The sequence below is a fragment of the Bufo gargarizans genome, unplaced genomic scaffold, assembly GCF_014858855.1.
Source record: "Bufo gargarizans isolate SCDJY-AF-19 unplaced genomic scaffold, ASM1485885v1 original_scaffold_1605_pilon, whole genome shotgun sequence".
Classification (NCBI taxonomy): Eukaryota; Metazoa; Chordata; class Amphibia; order Anura; family Bufonidae; genus Bufo; species Bufo gargarizans.
In genome coordinates this window covers 96,460-115,354 of record NW_025334432.1, presented here as the reverse complement: position 1 = coordinate 115,354, position 18,895 = coordinate 96,460, and the positions used below count along the sequence as shown (strand labels likewise).

At 46.4% G+C, this 18,895-nt stretch overlaps 2 protein-coding genes across 2 annotated transcripts in view; both read right to left on the bottom strand.

Annotated features, from left to right (window-relative positions):
• LOC122923431 (Golgi integral membrane protein 4-like) overlaps nucleotides 1–18,095 on the bottom strand; it is a 106,722-nt gene extending 88,627 nt beyond the window's left edge. The window contains exon 1 of the mRNA XM_044274241.1: nucleotides 17,539–18,095. Coding sequence (XP_044130176.1) covers nucleotides 17,539–17,725 — 187 coding nt within the window. The 5' untranslated portion in view covers nucleotides 17,726–18,095. The remainder of the gene's footprint in view (nucleotides 1–17,538) is intronic.
• Nucleotides 8,485–12,133, bottom strand: LOC122923430 (E3 SUMO-protein ligase ZBED1-like). The gene is made up of 3 exons (XM_044274240.1): nucleotides 11,862–12,133; nucleotides 9,788–10,699; nucleotides 8,485–9,697 (listed from the first exon to the last, which is right to left on the bottom strand). The coding sequence occupies exons 2-3, from the start codon at nucleotides 10,668–10,670 to the stop codon at nucleotides 8,658–8,660; spliced, it is 1,923 nt and encodes a 640-aa protein (XP_044130175.1). The 5' UTR covers nucleotides 10,671–10,699; nucleotides 11,862–12,133; the 3' UTR covers nucleotides 8,485–8,657.
• Nucleotides 18,096–18,895: the final 800 nt, after the last annotated feature.

The window sequence follows — 18,895 nt, the reverse complement described above, 5'->3', positions numbered from 1 at the left end:
AACCAGTACGAACCCCAGGGCGGCTCGTACTAGGGTGGGCCACAGGATCCCTAGCATGCGTGGCCCCTGGCTCCGCCTGGCGGCGTCTCCGCTGCCTTGGTGGCTCATCGTCATCCGATGATGATGAGGAGGATGCGGATGACAAAAGGAACGTGGGGTCATCCTCATCCTCACTGGGGCTCTCAGAGTCGGAGGCAATCTGGGCATATGCCTCCTCGGCCGAGAATACCCGGCGGGCCATGGGTGTGTGTGTGTGTGCGCGTGTGTATGTGCGTGCGTGTAAACCTTTATTCTATGTGCGTGTGTGTGGGGGCACGGGTGTTCACGTACTAAAAAGTCCAGGCAAAAAAAATGGGCAAGTGTTAGGAAAAAAAAAAAATAAAGTTCAAACTGGCAGGGGGGGTCTGGGGTCTGAAAGCTGAAACAAAAAAGTTTAGAATAAATGTGCTTTTTTTTTTTTCTAACTTTTCCCTTCTATCCCTGCCTAAAGGTGCCTCTCCCTCACTGACCCTAACCTACCTGGGTGGCGATGGGTGCAGGAGGGTGATGGATGCCGATTAGGGGGACACAGGAGCTGGTGCTGGACGATGCTGCACGGTCAGGGTGCTGGACAGGAAGAGGAGGGGAGAGAGGAGCGCAGGAAGTTTGAATCTCGCGCCTCTCTCCCCTGCACCAATCAGCACCCTGGACAGCGGCGTTCAGCACCAGGGCCAGCTCCGCCTCTGCAAATCCTCGGACTGCGATAGGTGGTGTATAATTACGCCACCGATCGCAGTCTTTTTCCGGTTCATCGGGTCACAGGACACCCGAATGGACCGGAAACGCAGAAAACCGCAGGTCTGAATTGACCTGCGGTTTTCTGCGATCGTCGATGCGGGGGGGTCAAATGACCCCCCCGCATTGTTACAGGATGCCGGCTGAATGATTTCAGCCGGCATCCCGTTCCGATTAACCCCCGCGGCGCCGGCATCGCTATTTAAAGCCATGACGTACCGGTACGTCATGTGTCCTTAAGGACTCGGGAAACATGCCGTACCGGTACGTCATGTGTCCTTAAGGGGTTAAGGAACCAAAAGTAATGGGACACTTGGCTTCTCGCTGTTCCATGGCCAGGTGTGTCTTATTCCCTCATTATCCCAATTACAATGAGCAGATTATATTTAAAAAAAAAATAAAAAATCGCTCATACTTGGTACCCGAACTTCTTCACAGAAGTTCGGACTTGGGATCGGTGTTCTGTAGATTGTATTATTTTCCCATATAACATGGTTATAAGGGAAAAATAGCAGCATTCTGAATACAGAATGCATAGTACAATAGGGCTGGAGGGGTTAAAAAAAATAAATAAAAAAATTTAACTCACATTAGTCCACTTGATCGCGAAGCCGGCATCTCCTTCTGTCTTGATCTTAGCTGTGTGCAGTAACAGGACCTGTGGTGATGTCACTCCGGTCATCACATGATCTTTTACCATGGTGATGGATCATGTGATAACCGGAGTGACGTCACCACAGGTCCTGTTCCTCCACACAGCTAAGATGAAGACAGAAGGAGATGCCGGCTTCGTGATCAAGTGGATTAAGGAGAGTTAAAAAAAAAAAAAAAAAAAAAATTATATAATATATATATATATATATATATATATATATATATATATATATATATATATATATATATATATAAAATATAATTTTTATTTATTTTTTTAACTCCTCCAGCGCTATTTTACTATGCATTCTGTATTCAGAATGCTATTATTTTCCCTTATAACCATGTTATAAGGGAAAATAATAATGATCGGGTCTCCATCCCAATCGTCTCCTGGCAACCGTGCGTCAAAAAAAAAAAATCGCACCGCATCCGCACTTGCTTGCAATTTTCACACAACCCCATTCATTTCTATGGGGCCTGCGTTACATGAAAAACGCACAAAATAGAGCATGCTGCGATTTTCACGCAACTCATAAGTGATGCGTGAAAATCACAGCTCATGTGCACAGCCCCATAGAAATGAATGGGTCGGGATTCAGTGCGGGTGCAATGCGTTCAACTCGCCCGTGTGAAAGGGGCCAAAAAGGTCCACAGTTCATTTCAAGTGTGCCACTTGCATCTGTTGCTGTCAACTCTCAAGATGAAAGCCAAAAGAACTGTCACTATCAGTGAAGCAAGCCATCATTAGGCTGAAAAAACAAAACAAACCCATCAGAGAGATAGCAAAAACATTAGGCGTGGCCAAAACAACTGTTTTGAAAATTCTTAAAAAGAAGGAACGCATCGGTGAGCTCAGCAACACCAAAAGACCCGGAAGACCACGGAAAACAACTGTGGTGGATGACCGAAGAATTCTTTCCCTGGTCAAAAAAAAAAAACAAACAAAAAAAAAAAAAACCTAAGCATACCACCCTATTAGTAAAGCATGGTGGTGGTAGTGTCATGGCGTGGGTATGTATGGCTGCCAATGGAACTGGTTCTCTAGTATTTATTGATGATGTGACTGCTGACAAAAGCAGCAGGATGAATTCTGAAGTGTTTCGGGCAATATTATCTGCTCATATTCAGCCAAATGCTTCAGAACTCATTGGACGGCGCTTCACAGTGCAGATGAAGGCTGGGTTCAGACCTGAGCGTTTTACAGTGCGTTCCTACGCGCTGTAAAACGCTCAACAGGCAAGAACCAATGATTCCCTATGGGAATGGTTCTCACCTGAGCGTTTTACAGCGCGTACGATCGCGCTGTAAAATGCCCGACGCCCCAAGAAGTACATGAGCTTCTTTGGGGCGTCTTGTCGCGCGTTCCCGTACATAGACTTTAGCGGGAACGCGCGACAATGGGCGTTCGCTTGTCTCTGTATGCGCGATTGCAAACACCTGTACAATCGCGCATACAGAGCGTACGCTCAGGTCTGAACCCAGCGGGACAATGGCCCAAAGCATACTGCAAAAGCATCCAAAGAGTTTAAGGGAAAGAAGTGGAATATTATGCAATAGCCAAGTCAATCACCTGACCTGAATCCGATTGAGCATGCATATCCTTTGCTGAAGACAAAACTGAAGGGAAAATTCCCCCAAGAACAAGCAGGAACTGAAGACAGTTGCAGAAGAGGCCTGGCAGAGCATCACCAGGGGTGAAACCCAGCGTCTGGTGAGGTCTATGCGTTCCAGACTTCAGGCTGTAATTGACTGCAAAGGATTTGCAACCAAGTATTAAAAAGTGAAAGTTTGATTTATGATCATTATTATGTCCCATTACTTTTGGTCCCTCAACAAGTGGGAGGCACATATGTAAACAGTTGTAATTCCTACACCGTTCACCTGATTTGGATGTAAATACCCTCAAATTAAAGCTGACAGTCTGCAGCTAAAGCACATCTTGTTTGTTTCATTTCAAATCCATTGTGGTGGTGTATAGAGGCAAAAATGTTAGAATTGTGTCGATGTCCCAATATTTATGGACCTGACTATTTCTGGAACCCACTCATATTTCCAGAACCTACTCCCCAAATTGAGGGAGGGCACACTTCGTTCACCCTCCATTCGGAACTCCCATAACAGTGAATGGACAACAAACTGTGCATGGGTGTTGTGCTCACCTTCACTTTGGGAGCCCCATTCTAGAGATAGGAGTGGGTCTCAGAAGTGGGACCTGCACCTATTTAACATTGATGGCATATCCTAGTTATATGCCATCAATGTCTGGCGACGTTTTATCGATGACGTGGTTTTTATTTGGAGGGGTGGTGAACTCACTTTGAATAGGTTTTTAGAGGATATCAATAAAAATGAGTTTTATTTGGAGTTCACCCCCAATTATAGTTTTAGAGAAGTTAATTTCCTGGACCTTACAATTTACGTTGAGAAAAACAAGATCCTACCAAAAACCTATGAGAAACCCACTGACTCCAACAGTTACATATCCCGAACTAGCTGCCATCTCCCCCGGTGGTTAAACAACATCCCTAGAAGCCAATTTATGCGCTTGAGAAGAAACTGCACAGAGGTCGTAGAATATGACAAGGAAGCAGAAAAATTACAGAATAAATTTGAGGACAAAGGGTATGAAATGAATAAACTGATAGTGCAGAAAGATGAAATTAGGATGCTGGAAAGAACGCAATTATTGGGGGAGAGTAATAGGGAGAAAGGGGGATAAATACGGTAATACACAAATACCACCAATCATAATCCCTTTTAACTCCCAAACACACATTTTTAGGAAGATAGTGGGCAGATATTGGGACATACTGAGGGAAGATAAATGGATCGGAGAATTAATACCGGAAGTACCAGCATTTGTATACAAGAAGGCAGCTAATATTGGGAACATAATCGCACCAACAAAAAAAATGTGCTGCAATAACTAACAAGAAATCACCAAAGAACCCACTGACAGGTTTTTATCCGTGTAAAAAATGCACAGGATGTAGACAGACACAAAAAAAAAAAAACGGTCAAATATAGAAAACAAAAGTGGTACATTTACATCTCAAATAAAAGACCACATATCTTGTAACACAAAAGGGGTCATCTACGTAATTGAATGCCCGTGCGAGAAGATCTATGTAGGCCGCACTAAAAAGGTCACTGAAAAAAAGAATTAGCGAGCACCTATACAACATAAAAAAGAAGAATGATGACCACCCCCTGTCCAGGCATTACAAAAACCGACAGAGGTAAATTTGAAGGCTCTGTTTTATGGGGTTGAAATAATCAGGATGGACATACGTGGCGGAGACAATATTAAACAGATGTCTAAAAAAGAGACAGTGGATTTTTAATATGGACTCAATGGAGCCCAGAGGCCTAAATAAAGAAATTGAGCTATTTGGCTTTGACTGATTATGTTACAGCAGGGTAGGGGTTAAACAGATAATCACCGCAGCTGATAAAAGACAGATGAAGAAGACACCTGGAGGAATCCCTGACGAAGAGCACCGTAGTGCTAGAAACGCGTTGGATGAACTCCCTCTCTAATGGTGTCTGTGAGGAATTGTAGCTCAGGTGACGTCACCCGCTCTCCTCAGTGAGCACGAGAAAAAATTCCAATTTGAAAGTAAAGGCTGTGCCACCGGCCGGGGCCAGCCTTGGAAATTACTTTTTTGGAAACAAACTTCTGTAGAATTCTGCAGGTTATCTACAGCGGAGAGAACCCCTGAAGCCCGCCAAGCAAGTGTTTAACTGCCGTACCTCGAACCACTCCAGTAGCTGAGCTATCCTTAGCCGCAAGGAGGACTTATAAAGAAATATCCATATAACAAGGTAAAAACATCTGAATCCTGATCCACCACAATTATTCTCCTTTTACTAAATTTATATATGTGTGCGGTGCCCCCATACCCAATTTGAATGTCTGAGATGGGTCAACCCATTTAAGGTCAAAAGATTAGAATTTTGGAGGTTCCCCTATGCCTTCTGTTCTCACTTTGTTTAATACAAAGGAAGACGACTGAGGTTGGGATGAACACAGTTTACATGTAACCTGGGATCTAGCAACGTAGACTTCGAGAGTTTTCAATCATTTCGGGGAGGCAAGTCTGGCACTAAGATATATCTTTAAAAAAAATATATACGTATATTAAAATTATATATTTTTTATATGCTCCAGTCATGATGACCACTACAAGGAAGCTGGCAAGGAATTGAAAAGCAGGTAGTTCTGATCCATGCAGAATGAACACCATTCTAGGAGCCTCTCACGACCCAAGGACAGCAGAGAGCGGAGATCAGCAGAAGTGTAAGAAATAAACTAACATAAGCTAGATCCTGAGAAATACAAAGCACTTAAACACCTCAAGGACCAAAGGAACATCTCTAGGTGACAATGATGGATCAGAAAGGCCTATGCTTATCTTGAGGCATCAGGAAGGGAAGCAAAATCCCCTTTCCTCTAACCATTCAGATGCCGTGGTCACTATTAATCGTGGCATCTGAGTAGTAAAATGGATGGGATTGAGGATCTCTCTGATCCTGGCCACAGGAGGTGTATGGAGCAGGCTCGGCTCACGAGTTACGTCCAGGTGCCAAAGGGGTTAATGGCGGGCAGATTCAGTAAATACAGACTTAAGAATAATCTACAACCATTTCAAAAGGTGTCGCACGCTGACATTTTAGGAGATACATTTTCATAGCTGGATTAGGGATTTGCCATAGAGCAGCGAGATAAAGGGGTTGTCTGGGCTTTTACTATTGATGACCCATCTTCAGGATAGGTCATCAATATCCGATCGGCACGTGCCATCTCCCTTCTCTCTTCGTCCCCTTGCAGACGAGCGTTTGTCACGCTGCGAGTCCGCAGCGCAGCTCCCAGCACTGGTCACATAGCATTATATTGATTTATGATGCCATGTAACCCTTGCAGGTTATATACTATACATTCCAGAACTGTAAGGGTTACATAGCATCATAAATCAATATAATGCTTCTGATAACGGTTAAAATGTTGTGGCTACCCGCCAACAATACAAATCAGGCTAGGTGCAATGAAGCAGTGGACTGCTAGTATAATATACAGCTATGTGACCCCCGGCAGTGCCGGGAGCTGCGCTGCGTACTCGCTGCGGGAGGAACGCTCGTCTGCAAGGGGCCCTCCTGTGTCTGTGGTCTTTGCCAGAGACCGCAACAGCGGACAGGAAGAAAGAAGGGAGGCGGCACATGCGCACTGTGCGGGCCGTTGCCTCATACAGCTGATCCTGAGGATACGTCATCAATAGTAATAGCCTGGACAACCCCTTTCAGTGGAACTCTCCAATATTATTATTATTATTTAAGACGACGCTGGGACATCGGATCAATAACCCCAAAATAAAAGCTGAAAATACGCATGAATTCTACAGATCTTGTGCAAAAAAAAATAAAACTGTACTTGAACCAGCCCTTTACTAGCTATAGGGGGTGCAGAGTAGGGGTGGGCGATATGGCCTAAAATCTATATTGCGATATAATTTGAATCATGTGCGATATGCGATATATATTGCGATATATTATTTTCTTCTGTATTTATACAAAAAAAGCAAATTAATAAACTTTGCAAGAAATTTTTAATATGTGTATTGTGTAACACATCTTTTTCCAAACAATGTAAAGATGAAGTGTTATTAAAACACACATTTCTTGAAAATAAAGTGCAAATTGCAAAATGTAAAATAAATAACATCACATTTCTTTTCCTCATATCCTGATTACTTAGGCCCCCCTCCATTCACATCGCCGTTTCTCCTTTTTGGCTCGGTTGAGGAGCAGGAGAACGGAAAGGACGGATTCGGCACATAACTGACCACTAACTGAGCGTAACAGAGCCTAAAGACCCCATAGACTATAATGGGGTCCGTTCTGTGTCCGCTCAGAACATGATTTTTGAGCGGAGACAAAAGTAGTGCACTTTCGTTCTTAGCGGACACTGAACGGACCCCATTATAGTCTATGGGGTCTTTAGGCTCTGTTACGCTCAGTTAGTGGTCAGTTAACTGCAGAATCCGTCCTTTCAGTTCTCCTGCTCTTTAACGGAGCTGGAGAACGGAAAGGAGAAACAGTGATGTGTTAACGAACGAGCCCTTACTTATATTGCACAAAAATAAAAAGCTGCACATATTTGAACGAAAAAGCCTTCAAGTTCAACAGGTTTCTTTACGGTAAACAGTTAAAGGGAACTTGACAAGTGTCATCAACTTTGTGCTGCTGTTAGTCTGGGCAGCATAAAGTAAGGACAGGTGAGTTGATTTCATCAGTCTGTGTAGTTTAAAAGTAAGTGGTTGCCCGAGAACCAACATCACATCACACTCATTACAGACTGGGCCTGGAAGAGAGTCCCGGCCACCTGAGAAGAGTCCTGGTTATTCATGAATTCCTGCTCTCCCTGCCCCCCTGCTGATGAATGACAGGCTTCTGCCTAGCTCCCTTTCTTTCTAGGAGAGAACTGCCAATCATCAGCTGATGGTGGAGAGCAGGAGAAGGAGAATATGAATAACCGTCCCAGGACTCTTCTCAGGTAGATTTGACTATTTTCGAGGCCTGGACTGCAATGTTTATGACACTGGTTCTCAGCAACCACTTACTTTTAGCTGATGAGTGACACACTGCTGAAATCAGCATTTTTGTCATTATTTTATGCTGCGCTGTGTCAGTGAGGTCAGCATAAAGGTGATGACAGGACAGGACAGTACAGGTTCCCTTTAAATATATAACAAATTGCAAACTTGCAAATCAAAATGTAGTGCGAGTGCGACTGAACATCAGCCTTGCGTGCCGTTACATTTAATATCTCCTTATTGGTCCAGAGGACCTGAGCGAGCGTTACCTTCGCACACTCACTGAATAGTTTTATTAAAATTCTACTTTATTGATATCCTTTAAAATCACTTCGTGTTAGACAAGGAACTCAAAAATGTGATTAAAATTACTGAGGGAGGCCACGTCCCTTCCCTAAAAAAATTACTCAGGGAGTTCAGTTTATATCACATTTTTGAGTTCCACTTCCTTGTCTAACACTAGTGATTTTAAAGGATATATCAATAAAGTAGAATCTCTCAATAAAACTATTCAGTGGCCTCGGGTGCGTAACGCTCAGGTCCTCTGGAGTCATCAAGGAGATAATAAATGAAGGAGTATAGCGTTGCACGCCTCCTGAGGGGTCCTGTCAATTACATAATGCAGTAAAATACACTTCAGCCAAGGTTTTTCGCCAGGAACACAAGTTTGTCCACAGTCTCGGGCTTCAGTGCAGATCGGTGGCATGTTACTATATTGCCACTGGTGCTGAATGCCCTTTCTGAAGGGGCACTTGTGGCAGGAATGCAAAGATATTTCTTGGCTAGGCTTGCCACCCTGGGAAAATTAGCCTGGTGCAACCTCCACCACTCCAGTGGGTCAGCTTCTCCTTCTACATCCAGTGCCTGCAGGTAACTCTTAAGCTCAATTTTAATCGCTTCTCTGTCGGTGAGGGCGGCTGGGCCAGGCTGAGCAGATGCATTTTTTAAAAAGCTGCCCAGACTTCGTTTACTCCTCTTGGGTTCTTTCTGGGCTTCTCCATCAGCTCCTGTGCTTGTGTGTGATGGTGGTGACTCTGTGGCAGACACAGCTTGATTCTCTAGCAGTGCCTGAATTTCTGCTGCTGCCTTTGTAAAGATGAACTCTCTTCGGTCATCTGCTATATATGATGATCTGAAGCGTGGGTCGACCAAGGAGGCCATATCCAGGAGGTCATCAGTTGCAACGTCCGAGTACTTCTCATTTAAATACTTGAGGATGGCTGTCTTCATGTCCTTCGTCAGTTCTGTGTCAATGTCATCATCAGCTAGAGGAAGAACTGTGTTGTTTAGAAGGTGAAGCACAGGTTTGACAGTCGACACACTCACATACTCTTCTCCAGACAGAGCATCTGTAAACTCCAACAGGGGACTGAGGGTCTTGTTCATAGATTCCAACACATCAATGTCCTGCCAAGTTGGTACCAGGTGCCTGGTTTTCCGGTCTGCTTTCAGGACCTGTGATATGGCCTTCTCTTGTTCGAGCAGCCGCTGAATCATCTGTTGTCGAGACCCCCATCTTGTTGGTGTTTCAGTGATGAGGCGGTGAGGAGGCAGGTTTAGCTCAGCCTGGGCATTAGCCATTTCTCTCTTCCTTTTCCAAGTGTAAGAAAAGGCACTCACTATTTTCTTACATTTGCCAATGGCATGTTCAACACGGGCGTCTCTCACACTTCTCTCTAAGGACAAAATTGTATATCGTTAGCAGCACATCAACCCCTGCATAATGTAACTAGTCTAGGACTAAAAGATACAGGTCGTCTACCTACCTATGGCGAGGTGGAGCCTGTGACCAAAGCACTGCAGTCTTGTCCAGCCGTTAATTTCCACTGCTTTCACAATATTTGCGCCATTGTCGGTGGTTATGCAGACTTGTAACTCTTCTTTAAGTCCCCATGACTCGAGCGCTTCCTTCAATCCCTGAGATATCAGTTCACCTGTATGATCCTCGGGAAAATAAGATGTCTGTAGGCATCTGCTGCACAACTTCCACTCGTCATTGATGAAGTGGATTGTGAGACTAATGTAAGGCTCCATTGTGCGACTTGACCACAAGTCCGTAGTAGTTGCATAGTATTTTATGCTCCGGAGTTCGTTCTTTACTTGCTCGCGGACTTTGTCATACAGTTTGGGCACTTCAGTTTGGCTAAAGTATTTGCGGCTAGGTACCTCGTAACGTGGATCAAGTGTCTTAATCATGTTCTGAAAGCCGCTTTTCTCCACTGTAAGAAACGGCACCATGTCCTTACACAGGTACAGGGTAATGGCATTTGTAATATCAATCCACCGCCGATTTTTTTTGTCATACGGAGTGCCTTTAGAAAATGCTTTCACAATATCGGTCTGCTGGTGGGCAGGCCCGGCAGGGCCACCTTTTTTCTTTCCAATAGACTGACTGGCCGTTTGTGGAGGAGGGCGCAGTTTTTGGCTATCTTGGTATTCCAAAACGTGCTTCATTTTGAGGTGATGAAACAAATTGGTTGTATTCCCTCTCTTCGCAATTATTGTCGCCCGGCATATTTTGCAGATTATATTTTTCTGCTCCACATCCGACTCCTTAAACCCAAACCAGGTCCATATGACAGATGTTGCACCGGTCTTCTTTATGAGCACCTCCGGCTCCTCCTCCCCACATGCTGTAAGCTCCTCCATGAAGTTGATCTTGATGACATATAGGGCACCTGCAGGAAACTATTTTAGCAATCGAATCGAGTACTCGTCTCTAATAAGACAAACCATCTCTTAAACTATTACTAACGTATCGCTAATTGCTTTTTAAAAACAATATTTTTTTGTGGTATTCAATTCATTGTATAGCTAGCAAATCATCAGCGATCAGATTCAGCGGCCATTTGCTGTCAGTCAGCGTCAGACAGAGTAGACCCATGGCATTAGCCAATTGCCATCATCAGACATGTCCCCCAGAGCCAGTGCCATCATCTTCTATCAGACTGTGTGATGACTGTGCAAATGCCATGGGGCTAATCTGATGGCACTGGCTCACTGCTGGGGGACACATGTCTGATGGCAAATGCCACATGGGGCTAATCTGATGGCACTGGCTCACTGCTGGGGGACACATGTCTGATGGCAAATGCCACATGGGGCTAATCTGATGGCACTGGCTCACTGCTGGGGGACACATGTCTGATGACTGCAAATGCCATGGGGAGGATCTGATGGCACTGGCGCACTGGGGGACACATCAGACATGGCCCCCCCAGCATTTGAGCCAGTGCCATCAGATCAGCCCCATGTGGCATTTGCATTTTGCCATCATCAGACTTGTGTCCTGTCCCCCAGAAGTGAGTCAGTGGCAGTGCCAATCAGACTCGATCTCAACCCCATGTGGCATTTGCCATCAGAGATGTGTCCGCCAGCAGCAGTGAGCCAGTGCCATCAGATAATGTGGCCATCAGATCAGACATGTGTCCCCCAGCAGTGTGAGCCAGTGCCATCACATAATGTGGCCATCAGATCAGACATGTGTCCCCCAGCAGTGTGAGCCAGTGGCCCAGTGCCAGAATCAGATAATGTGGCATTTGGATTTGCCATCACATCATCGGACTTCATGCGTCTCACTCTCCTCCCCTGCGGCTGCTATACATTCAGAGAGCATCATGCCATCATGGTCTTAGACTCTCAGGCCATCAGCAGAAGATTATCATTCACTTCTGAGGCATCAGCCCCCATCCATGGCCATCCTTTCCTTATCCGTTTTCTCTAACCAACCACCCCCCCACCTCCACACCTCGACAGAGTACCCCCTCCGATCCTCCGCAGTCGACACAGAGTCCCAGACAGCCCCCCTACAAGAGCGACAGCAGCTGTGATAACACTTACCTTTCCTGCAGGCCAGGGTGCGCGCACGGCTCGGCAGCGGCTGGTTAATGGAGTCCGCGGTGTGGCGTCTTCTTCCAGCACTGGCGGGAGCTCACTGACGTCACACACAGCGTCAGCTCAGCGGCCTGACGCTGTGCGCACGCCGGCCCTGCCCCTGGCCAGTACTACAGCGCTATTGCGGAGTCCAAAAGAAGCTAAAGGTAATGATTCAGGTGGTGATATTGCAGTACGGCGATATAGGCGATATGGCGAAAATCCATATCGTGGCCCAAATTAATATCGCATATCGCCTATATCGCCCACCCCTAGTGCAGAGGTAACATTTGTCCGAAGCATGAGGATGTCCAACGCCCATTAGGCTCGGCGCAGGGGCTGTTGTAGATCGAATCTATTTAAAACTATTAGACCTCACGCACATGAGCATATTTTCCACCAGTGTGCTGTCCACATTTTTTGATGAAAGCACATTGACCCATTTATTTCTATGGAACCGTGCACGCACCTGCATTTTTTGTGGATTCGGGTGGCTGTTCTGCACATTATAGAACATGCCCTATTCTAGTCCGAATTGTGGAAGAGAGTAGACTAGTGTTGAGCAAACGTGCGTTTTCAAGTTCGCCGTACAAGTTCCAGTCATAGATTCCTCTACTACGGACCATAACGGAATTCTATGACGGCATGTACCACGGAAGTCTATAAGAGGCACTCCGTTATAAAAGAAGTATATGGCCAGCATACGGAATGCAATACGGAGTGCCTCTTATAGACTTCAATTATGGTCCATGGTAGCAAAATCCATAATGGGATTCTTATGGATAAGGCCTCATGCACACGACAGAATTTTTTTTACGGTCCGCAAAACGGGGTTCCGTTGTTCCGTGATCCGTTTTTGTTTCCGTGTGCCTTCCTTGATTTTTGGAGGACATGAAGGAAAGTGAAAAAAAAAAAAAAAAAAAAAAAAAAAAAAAAAAAAAAATCTAAAAGACAAGTTTGCCTTGCAAATGATAGGAAAAAAAACGGACGCGGATGACAATCCGCGTCCGCTCCCATTCATTTCTATGGGGCAGACGGAAATAGCCAAGCCAGCGTTCAGTCATTTTTCGACGGCCCCATAGAAAATGAATGGAGGGTGGCTGCACATGCGCAGTGCGCCCTCCTTCACTTGTGGGGCTCTGTTCTCGATATAGGTGTGGGTCCCAGCGGTGGGGTCCGCACCAATAAGACAATGGGGGCATAGCCCAGCGATGTGCCCCCATTGTCCATGATGAGACAACCCCTTTAAGTTTCCCTGCAGCGCCACCACAGGGTAAATTAAGCATTACATAATACATATCCAAATCAGCAGGCTGTCTATAAATGGCAGTCATGTGGGGTCCCCCGGGGATGGGCGTTCTTTGTGATAGTTGCTAACCCTGACTACTTGGGGGAAGTCCTGAATGAAGGATCCCCCCCCCCCCGGTAGCTCAGAATACTGCAATATGGTATACGTAAGCGATATTTGTACACCAGTCTATGATACCCGATACTGACAGAATATCACAGTGCCTGACCACTTACAGATCCTGGACACTCACATCGATGACGGCACTGGGTGAGCACACTCGGGCTGCCCAAGCATAATACCGAACACAAATCCCATGTATGCTCCAACACGACAGTCTACAAATACCTCCTTCCAGACGAGGCCACATCTCCTACATATTTTATATATGGATTTTAGGAGAAAAAAATTGCATTGAAGCCATTTCCTCAAGCTGTTCTATTGATCCATTACATTATGTTGATGACTCCTGCCTATAACAATTAATGAGCCATGAACACAAGTCAATAAATCCTGCGGAATACAAGCCTCACCAGACACGGAAAAATACAAAAATCCGTGTTACCCAGAGCAACCCGAGGTTTGCTCTCCTGTGTTACATTTTGTTACTACCAGTACAATATCTTGAATCGACTGAAGGTTTTCATTTGTGCCCAGTTTTCATGGACATATAGTTACTATTTCATTGTCAATTTTTTTTCATACATACCAAGGAGGAGAGGATGGCACAATACAGAGTTCTAAGAAAATATGCTCCAGTATTGCTATTTCATGGGGGGGGGTGACAAGTACTTGCTATAAACAGGAGATCTGACTGTTCTCAGGAATAGACTCCAGAGAGGAGAAGTGAATGAAGCCTCCTATAAGGCTTTATGTCATCACAACATATTAAAAGTTTTGATCGGTGGGGGTCTGAGTGCTGAGATCCTCACCGATCACTAGAACGAGGAGAGAGAAGCACTTGCATATTGTGCGCTCTCTCCAATAGAAGTATATGAGACCCATCTCGATTCTGTCCTCTGCAGTGAGGAGCAAGCTCTTCTCTCTCCTCATTCTAGCGATCGGTGGGGTCTCAACACTCAGATATGCTGGTCTGATATATCAAAAGTTTTTTTTTTTTTTTAACTCAGTGACCCTTTAATTAGATATCAGCTTGTAGAGGTGTTAGGGCTCTTTCACACGAACGGATGCCGCGCATGTAATCTTCTGCGTGAAAGAGAGCCAGGCCCCGCTCCGGACAGCAGAGACACGGAGCATTGACATGATTGATAATGCTCTTTGCCTCTGATCTTTTTACTACAAAATCACATTGAGATAAAGTTGTTACTGACTATTCTGTGAGGGGTTTGCCCCCATGCGTTCAGGTGGATGAGACGAGTTTTTATTTTAACCACAGTGTATGCGTTTTTAACAGTCGTCGACAGGGCACTCTTGTCTAAACAATTTCAATGGGGTCTGTCTGGCGGTACAAACAGCCAAAAAGAGGACATGTTCTATTTTTTATGGCCACTATTCACTTGCCGATAAAAATATAAAAATAAATAAAAATAAAAACTGCCATGGGAATAGAACCATAAACTTAAAGGTGTTATCCAAGTCTAAAAATAGATCATACTTACCTCGCTCCCCGAAACCCACATCACACCGGATCCCTGCACGGCCGCTGCAGCGAGGCAAGTATGAGGGGCCCGGGCATTGTGGGGGGGGGGATTTTTAGAATCGGAACCGCTCCAACAGTCTCCATGAAGCACAGCCCCCTCCCCCATAAACCAGGGGCTGGTGAAGAAGCCGCATACAGTGCACAATCATGTGCACTCTGTCGTTAATCTGCTTTATTTGGGTCTCCCACAGTACAACAGAGCTGCCCCCCATCATTACAGATTAAAGGGGTTATCTGAGACCGTAAAAAGCTCCCCCATATGCCGGGCCCCTTACATTGAATATACTTAGGCCCCTTTCACATAAGCGAGTTTTCCGCGCGGGTGCAATGCGTGACGTGAACGCATTGCGCCCGCACGGAATACGGACCCATTCATTTCAATAGGTCTGTGTACATGAGCATCCGTTCTGCATGTTCTATATTCTGCGTTTTTCACGCAGCCCTGGCCCCATAGAAGTGATTGGGGCTTCAGTGAAAAACGCATTGCATCTGCAAGCAAGTGCGGGTGCAATGAGTTTTTCACTGATGGTTACTAAGGGTACTTTCACACTTGCGGCAGGACGGATCCGACAGGCTGTTCACCATGTCGGATCCGTCCTGCGGCTATTTCGCCGTGCCCGCGGACCGCCGCTCCGTCCCCATTAACTACAATGGGGACGGGGGCGGAGCTCCGGCGCAGCACGGCGCTGCACGGAGAAAGGCCGCCGGACTAAAATTACTGCATGTCAGGCTTTTTAGTCCGGCGGCTTTCTCCGTGCACCGCCGTGCTGCGCCGGAGCTCCGCCCCCGTCCCCATTGTAGTCAATGGGGACGGAGCGGCGGTCCGCGGGCACGGCGAAATAGCCGCAGGACGGATCCGACATGGTGAACAGCCTGTCGGATCCGTCCTGCCGCTAGTGTGAAACTAGCCTAAGAGATGTTGTTTGTAAACCTTCAATTTTTTTATCACGCGAGTGAAAAACGCATCAAAACACATTGCACCCGCGCGGAAAAGACTGAACTGACTGAAGTTGCTTGCAAAATGGTGCGAGTTTCACTGAACGTACCCTGAACGCATCCGGAACCAATCAATCACACAAGAGGCCTCCCCTCTCCCCGCTATATATTCCCTGTGAGGGGCCCGGCGTGCGGGGGGGGGTGGGGAGAGCTTTTTATAGTCTCGGATAACCCCTTGAAATCTCCTGCCCTCGAATGATAAGGAAATGGCTCTGCAGACTCTGTCACAGGCTGAAAAGTACTCTGCAGGAAACTCAAGCCTTCAGTGTTCAAGGCTTTATCTGTATCTGCTTTGGAGGCTGCACTTTTAGCCCCTGTTGCAGCAATGTGGTCCAGATTTACTAATCCTATAGATGGTGTAAGCTCAGACCTGCTGCGGATTCATCGCAGGAGCTCAGGCTGGATGATACATCTGGGGCAGGGACAGACACTTTTCTCTGACTCTACAACTATTGGCTTACTTTGAGGCAGATTTATAGGCCAGAATCTTGCCAAAATTTTGGCGCAAAATGGTCCATATCAGGCCACACCCTCTCCCATAAAACCACACCCACTTTTGCTAAGCCCCACCCATTGCCAAGCTTGACAGGTAAAAACTGCGTAGCAAACTTAGATGTGGCAAATTGTGCTACTTTTTTTTTTAGACAGATAGTTGGGGCAGACACATTAGTAAATCTGGGTCTATGTTTTCTGGTAATATGATAATAGTCAATGGGGGTCATGTGACGGTCATTTTAGTTTTTCTTATCCTATGGCCGAACTGAAAAATTGGAAAGGAAGACGCCTGTGTGAACTCTGCCTAATCTCCGTTTTCTCTGCAGGGGCTGCTTTTGGATGATTGCAGTCAATAAGTCTGTCCTAGCGACGAAGGTCTTTTCATGTGCACAAATGGTTAATCAGCCCCACATTGGATTAGCAGTAGGGCTAGGTCTACACGACGACAATAAGTCACGTGACAGATAGGACACGACTACACTGCAACATTTGTCGCGCTAGATTTAGTTGCACCAATGTCGCGTGACAATTTTTATAATGGCAGTCTATGGTGTCGCACTGCAACATACTGCGACAGCGACGCGACAGTCGCAGAAAAATCCATCTCAAATGGATTTTCTGCGACTGTCGCGTCGCAGCATGTCGCAGTGCGACACCATAGACTGCCATTATAAAAATTGTCGCGCAACAAATGTCGTCGTGTAGACCTAGCCTAAATCCACGGAAATGATACTGTGAGCGCATAATGTTAGTGTGGAAAGTACGGCTCTCCAGCTGTTGCGAGCATGCTGGGAGTTGTAGTTTCATAAAAGATGAAAAGCCATAGTTGGGAGACCCCCTACCTGTAATATACAAACCCCCATTATTCTTGGTATTGAGGGTCCTGAATATATGCCGCTTGGCATCTCTGGCCAGATCACCGTGCCATTCAGCTATTTCTACTACACACCAACACATGTGCAAAACAAGAGGATGCCAACTATGTCTGCCCGCTGCCAGGCCACTCCTGACTCTCACCCTCTTCCTTGGAACTTTTGAACTTCGCTTCCAGCCCCTTGGCAGGAGAGAGGAGGGGGTGGCATATGGCTGCACGGTTTATCTCCCTGCCTGGCTAATTAAATTAAAAGCTCTGGCTGCCCATCAGAAACTACAAACAGCAGAAGCAACCCTTCCCGTGCCAGGGACCATGCCCAGCTCCTGCTTACCTTGCAGCTGGGCAGACAGGGTCTCTTGCTGCTGCTTGGACCTGGCAGCCTGAGCCTCGGATGCACTGGCCTTATTCAGCATGTAGTTGTAGAAGAAGAGCCCGCTGCCCAGCCCCAGCAGTGCCAGCAGGCAGAGCCCGGTGTGGAGCAGACTCTTCTGCCTCCTGCTGCACACTCCGGTGCCCATGATCCAGCAGGTCCTCCTAGACGCACACTGGCATGTGTCCCCAATGCCAGGCAGGAGCCCCTTTCCCTTCTTCTACCAACAGATGCGACTCTTCTTCAAGTCACCAGCAGGTCCCATGGCATCCTGAGGGGGGCTCGCCTAATATCCGCAGAGTTCCAGCAGGTGCCAAGCTCGTGCCCGCTCCCCCCCTAAATCCACGGCAGTCACGTGCGGCGGAGCCCCCTTGGCAGTGCCGGTAACTTTACAAGGGCTGCAGGGATCCCAGTGCCCAGTCTATGCCCACCGACCAGCGAGCGACTCCGGGCACCAGCCGATTGAAGAATCCCACGATCTCTTGCAAACTTGCAACATTTTCAAAGAGGAAGCAGCGCTCCCGGCGGAGAGTGACAGGGGAGCCGGCCAATAGCGCCGCTGCAGGGAGGGGGAAGGGATGCGCCTCTTAAAGGGCCAGGCGGCTAGGGGGTTTAACCCCTTCCTCCCGCAGAGCCCTGTCCCCATACACCGGCAATGTACACTGCACCTGTCACCACCTACAGAATATGAATCCTGAAATAGCACCCTGGGGGCCACCATTTCAGGTCATGGGGAAGATCTAGGAAAGCCGAGAATCCTCAATAAACATTTATGGGTTTTTGAAGTTTTGCAAACAGGAGTGGTGATACAAAACAGAATAAAAGAGCAGGAATGTCATAAAAAAATAAGAACAAAGGTAAAAAACTATATACCTTGTACAGAAGAAGAGAAAATGTAAGATACGGAATCCTGTTTACTGCAGTGTGTGGCCATGATGCTGCATGTTAGCATGTATATTAGCCCACGGGGGCCTGAAATATTATATACACTTCTCCGGAGTCACCTCTGCTGACAGGTCTGGTTTACAGACAACACTGCAGCATCTTTTAAGCCTATTTTGTGCCGTTCTTCTGTTATTCCTGTGAGAAGTTTCGGAATAAATTGACCGCCAGTTGTTACCAGTTGGGAGTGTGTACCTGCCGAGTCTGCCCCATTCATTCCCTGTGCAAATGGTAAAACACCCAGTTGGTTAATTCAATCATGGTGTAAGTTTTGTTTGGGGTTTTGTTGTATGTCTAGTTGTTGTTCCATGTCTGGTCTGTTTTTGGTGTGTACGGTCCTGCATGGATGCCAGACATTCCCCTGTTTGTCTGTGCT

Coding starts and splice junctions, on each gene's coding strand:
- LOC122923430 (XM_044274240.1), bottom strand. CDS start 10,670: ATGGAGGAGCTTACAGCATGTGGGGAGGAGGAGCCGGAGGTGCTCATA. Junction 9,698..9,787: donor CAGGCTCCACCTCGCCATAG/GTAGGTAGACGA, acceptor TTTTGTCCTTAG/AGAGAAGTGTGAGAGACGCC.